We start from the raw sequence: 5,573 nt of genomic DNA, 5'->3' as shown, positions 1-5,573 counted from the left end.
AAAAAAAAAAAAAAAAAAAAAAAAGCAAACACCAAAAACCAGGTAGCTGTTATTAAGCATGGCTAGGACCCTCACGTGGTGACCCTGAGGATGCTGGGTTTCTGTCTAGGAAGAAGAAACTCCTGAACCCTTAGGTACTGTGGGAGACATGCAGTTCCAGGCTGCTTCATGGCCTGTGTGCCTGGGCTCATACCCATCCCTGGCACCCATGACGATATCCACATTCCACTGATGTTTCCCTAGAAAAGCCAAGCCCAGCTGCATCTCAGCAGAGCTTCCACGGAGTTGGAACCCCGCTCTGAGAGTGTGTGGGCTCAAGGGTCGGGGGTCTCACAAACCCCAGAAGGAGGATATAGTTGGTTTGCAAGGCTGGCCTTTGGCATGGTTGAATAACCTTTGATCTGTCCCAAGAGGAACATGGGCATCAGGCCATGGCCTGCAGGACAACCGTGTATTTTCTGAGAAACGTGGCCCAAGGTGCAGATCCACTCCAGCGCACTCTGGTGGGGTCATGCCAGCCACAGCCGGGCCACAGAACATCATGGCAACAGGCTACCCTCCTGCTCCGCCCCCTGTTTGTCTAGAGGCAGACTAGATCCCAGCAGGACAAGAGTTAGCCAAGGGCATCACATGCTCTCATCCTCACCTGCCCTGCCTCCTCCTGCCTCACTCCCTCCTGGCCCGTCACGTGAGTGGCGGTGGTGGGCACTGGGGCTGGGCTCTGTCCCTGACACTGCCCGGACAGATGTTCTGAAGGCACCCTTTCCCTCTCACAGGTGCAGCCCCAGCCCGCGCCTCACCCCCCACCCAAGCCCACAGCTTGCACCTCTCTGGTGTGCAGTTACCTCTTGCCTATGTTTAATTTATGGCTGGGGGGTTGGGCCGAGCTTCCCAAGAAAGGAAAGAACTCCCCTGGGGTTTTGTCCAGTTCGTGCTCACCAGAAGGACCAGAGCCGACATCCTAGCCTCCTCCCAGGGCCTGGGGCTGGGGAGTGGAAGCCACCAGCCGGCTCGGAGGGCACCGTCCCAGCCAGGACACGGCCATCGGTCACTAATCTGCAGCACTGGAATGTCTGCGGGCCAATCAGTGGGGTCTCGGGGGCTCCCCAAGGGCGATAATAATCCTGCCATGATTAGCAGGGGCCTCAGGGTCAGCGCGTACTGCTCTTCCTGCTGTCGGGGGTGGGCTGGCCAGGCAAGGCCAGGACAGGCAGGCATCCCCCGGAGCTGTTGGTTTTCATGCCAGTGTCAACGGGAGGCTGTTTGGACACACTGATTACTCACTCACCAGCCCCCCTCTTTTGTCCACCAGCCCAGCCTGACTCCTGGAGATTGTGAATAGCTTCATCCAGCCTGAGAAAGAAGCCAGGAGGCTGAGCCAGGCTGTGCTCAACACGCCTGACAGGCCCAACAGACCCATGCTGCATCCGGAGCCCTCCCCTGGCAGGGGGAGCCTCCTGCCTGTGCTCCTGGCCCTCCTTGGCACCACCTGGGCCGAGATGTGGCCACCCCAGCTGCAGGAGCAGGCTCTGCTGCCCGGAGGTAAGGATCACCTAGTAAGGATGAGGTGGAGGCACCAGCAAGAGCTCTGTGGAGCGGGTGCTGGGAGACTTCTGGAAACCTGGTCCCAGGCCTGAGCCCAGGCTGTGCTGGTGGTTTGATGAGGGAGCCCTGGGACAGTCCTGGGTGGTAAGGGGTGGATGCTGGACTGGGGAGGAAGGAGGAGGAAGGGGACCAGGGCTGGGGTCAAGGGAGAACGGCCGAGGGAGGCTTTGGCGGGAGCCTGGAGAAACCCAGTGGCCCAGAGGAGCCCAGACAGGGGCCTGCTGGGAGCCAGGGCTGCCTCCCTACACCCAGCTCCCACCCCTGTCCCTCCCGCCATCCCGGCCCACGCCTGCTGTTACTTGGTCTCCCTCTCAGCCTCCCTCCATCGCTATGCCCCCCTGTCCCACACCCACCACACTCCTCTCCCATCTTGTTTCCCAAGGGTGGGGACGCTGCTTTTTTTGCAAAGCATTGGGTCCAGGTCCCCGCCATCCTCAGGCAGCCTGACCTTCCCTTCCCACCCCAGCCCTGAATAGGAAGGAAAGTTTCCTGCTCCTCTCCCTGCACAACCGTCTACGCAGCCAGGTCCAGCCCCCTGCAGCCGACATGCGGAGGCTGGTGAGTACCTGACCCAGCTGGGCTCAGCTAGGGGGGCAGCCGGAGGCATGGACCCCAGAGGGCGGGTCGGGAGGCCATGCCTGTCCAGGAGCCCTTCTACCTGACCAGGGTGGGCCTGCACAGCCGGGCTCCTTACCCTCCTGGGGGACCGAGGCCCTGGTTGCTGGGGGTCTCTGTAGCTTCTTAACGCCCCCACCCTTAGTTCAGGAGGTCTGGCCCCACAGCTCCCACTTGCCTGAAGGGCAGGACCTTAGGCCTTCCCGGGCATCTTGTTGCCACAGAGACCAGGATCCACAAGAGGAGCTGGATCCCCTCCTCCAGGGAAGGGGAACTTTGTAAGGAGCCCCACAGGCCAGGGAGGGAGAAGGTCCTGCTGGGCTGGGGAGGGGTTTCTGTGCGGCAGGGACCCAGCGCCGCCTCCTGAGTTAATCTGGGCCACTAGGACAGACCTTGCCCTTGTTCTCTGCCCCTTCATGTCCACATTTTCAGCAAGAGCTGGGGATCGGGGGTATAATGTTCCCCACCAGCCCGGCTGGGGCTTCGGGGTTGGGGCTGTCATCTGGGGGCTCAGAAATGCTGCCCCCCATTGTCTGGGACCCTAGCAGCCCCAGCCCCTGTAAGCAGGCTAGGGAGCCACGGAGGGCGGTGGGGGTGGGAGGGTTCCCCATGGCTGCTTCCCATGAACTCCTCCGAGGCTGGCAGCCTCGGTGGTGACCTTGAGCACTCCAGAGTCTGTTTCCCAGGAGGTGGGGGTGGGGTGGCTAAGTGGGGGAGTCGATTCTCCCCCTTTTCCCTGCCCTGAGCAGCTCTGCCCCTCCGCAGCCTCAGACCTAGGCAGCCAGGGCTGCTCCCAACTGTGACCTCCGGAGTGAGTGCTCCTGCCTAGGAGCCCAGGCTACAGCAGTCGCTGGCTGGCAGTTGGCACCATTTCCAGGGCCCTTTTGTCAAAGTCCTAGAAAACTTCATTTCCATCAAGTACAAGTGGAGCCCCATGGCTCAGCCTCCCTCGTGGTCTGGCCCCAAGCACCTCTCCAGGCCTCTAGGACTCCAGGGCACCCATTCTTTGTACACAGTAGAGACTGAAGGTCTTGTGGAGGTGTGGGGCTGCTGAGGGATCCTGGGGAGCCTCCAGCCCCTGGCCCAAGCCTTTGTCAGAGGTAAAATCCCGATGGCCATTAGTGCAGGGCCAAGTTGGCTGGGGTGCAGCCCGAGGGGCTCCTCCCTCCCTGCGTCCACTCAGTGCTTGAGAGTCCCATCCTGCAGGCACCTCCCTGCTCCATTTACAGATGAGCTCAGGGAGTCTTGGGAGGTTAGGGGACTGCGGCAGGTCACCCAGGGGTGGCCTGGTCCCTTGTTTAAGAAGACGGATGGGGCTGGTCGAGGTGGCTCATGCCTGTTGTTCCCAGCACTTTGGGAGGCTGAAACAAGCAGATCAGCTGAAGCCAGGAGTTCGAGACCAGCCTGGTCAACATGATGAAACCCTGTCTCTACTAAAAATACAAAAAAATAGCTGGGTGTGACAATGCATGCCTGTAATCCCAGGTACTCGGGAGGCTAAGGCAGGAAAATCACTTGAACCCAGGAGGCGGAGGTTGCAGTGAGCTGAGATTGTGCCATTGCACTCCAGGCTGGGTGACAGAGTGAGACTCTGTCAAAAAAAAAAAAAAAAAAAAAAAAAAAAAAAAAGCAAAAATTAGTCGGATGTGGTGTCACGTTCCTGTAATCCCAGATACTTGGGAAGCTGAGGCAGGAGAATCACTTGAACCTGGGAGATGGAGGTTGCAATGAGCTGAGATCACTCTACTATACTCCAGCCTGGGCAACAGAGCGAGACTTCATCTCAAAAAAAGATAAAGATGACTGGAGGGGGCAGGGGTCAGCTGTGTGTGGTGGGAGCAGGTGAGTCCAGATCCTGGGGGCCAGGAGACCAGGGCAGAGAGGCGTGGCTGAAGGGCCTTTTTTTTTTTTTTTTTTTTTGAGATGGAGTCTTGCTCTGTTGCCCAGGCTGGAGTGCAATGGCACCATCTTGGCTCACTGCAACCTCCACCTCCCAGGTTCAAGCAGTTCTCCTGCCTCAGCCTCCCAAGTAACTGGGATTACAGGCATGAGCTACCACACCTGGCTAATTTTTGTATTTTTAATAGGACGGGTTTTCACCATGTTGGCCAGGATGGTCTCGATCTCTTGACCTTGTGATCCACCCGCCTCGGCCTCCCAAAGTGCTGGGATTACAGGCGTGAGCCACAGTGCCAGGCCGGCTACAGGGCTTTTTGCATCACAGGAGGGCAGCAAGGCTAGGTGGGAGCAGTGGAGCCTTACTGACAATCTCCAGGGCCCAAACACAGAGCCAGTCTATAAGGCGTGGGCACTGCTCACATGAGGAGATGGGAGAAAGACAACAGGAGCCCATCCCACTGCCTGGGCAGGACCGAAGGGTGCCCACGACAGGACTCGGGAGACGGAGGCTCAGTCCTGAGAGGAGGTGGGCTCCTGGTCAGGCATCACAAGCATCAGTGCTTCCTCCAGCAGGATTCCTCAGCCAGTGCTCTCTTTGCCTCATGACCTGGCCCCCAGTGGATGCTCAGAGACATCAGGGGAGTTAAACTTTGAGGCCTGGCCCAGCGGTCAAAGGCCTCCGACAGATGTCTCTGTTTGTGCCCCCCTAGGACTGGAGTGACAGTCTGGCCCGACTGGCTCAAGCCAGGGCATCCCTCTGTGGCACCCCAGCCCTGACCCTGGCGTCTGCCCCGTGGCACACCCCACAAGTGGGCTGGAATGTGCAGCTTCTGCCCAAGGGCTCGGCGTCCTTTGTTGAAGTGGTCAGCCTGTGGTTCGCAGAGGGGCAGCAGTACAGCCACGCAGCAGGGGAGTGTGCCCATAATGCCACCTGCACCCACTACACACAGGTGAGTGTGTCTCAGTGGAGGCCAGTGTGCCAGCTCCCAGATACAGGCTCCCGCTGGGCCATCTCAGAAGAGTATACAGTTTGTCCTAAATGTTGGGATTCCTTTTCCTCTAATTTGTTTAGTTTTCCCTTTTTTTTTTTTTTTTTTAAATTGAGACTAAGTCTTGCTCTGTTGCCCAGGCTGGAGTGCAGTGGCAAGATCTCAGCTCACTGCAACCTCTGCCTCCCGGGTTCAAGTGATTCTTATGCTTCAGTCTCCTGAGTCGCTGGGACTACAGGTGTGTGCCACCATGCCTGGCTAATTTTTTTGTACTTTTAGTAGAGATGGGGTTTCACCATGTTGGCTGGGCTGGTCTTGAACTCCTGGTCTTAAGTGATCTGCCCACCTCGGCCTCCCATAGTGCTGGGATTACAGGTGTGAGCTACCGCACCTGGCCTCTATTATCGTTTCTGGTTTTCTTGATATGAATGTTTAGATCATTAATTTTAAATGTTTTTTGTTTCT

General features: G+C 58.0%; 1 protein-coding gene across 1 annotated transcript in view; it reads left to right on the top strand.

The window, feature by feature from the left end:
* Positions 1-1,169: 1,169 nt before the first annotated feature.
* LOC108294388 (C-type lectin domain family 18 member A) overlaps positions 1,170-5,573 on the top strand; it is an 11,409-nt gene continuing 7,005 nt past the window's right edge. Inside the window, exons 1-3 of the mRNA XM_017516257.2 lie at positions 1,170-1,542; positions 2,072-2,163; positions 4,830-5,069. Coding sequence (XP_017371746.1) covers positions 1,419-1,542; positions 2,072-2,163; positions 4,830-5,069 — 456 coding nt within the window. The 5' untranslated portion in view covers positions 1,170-1,418. The remainder of the gene's footprint in view (positions 1,543-2,071; positions 2,164-4,829; positions 5,070-5,573) is intronic.

Source organism: Cebus imitator, unplaced genomic scaffold (genome assembly GCF_001604975.1).
Source record: "Cebus imitator isolate Cc_AM_T3 unplaced genomic scaffold, Cebus_imitator-1.0 Scaffold577, whole genome shotgun sequence".
NCBI lineage: Eukaryota > Metazoa > Chordata > Mammalia > Primates > Cebidae > Cebus > Cebus imitator.
This window is presented reverse-complemented; position numbering and strand designations above follow the sequence as displayed.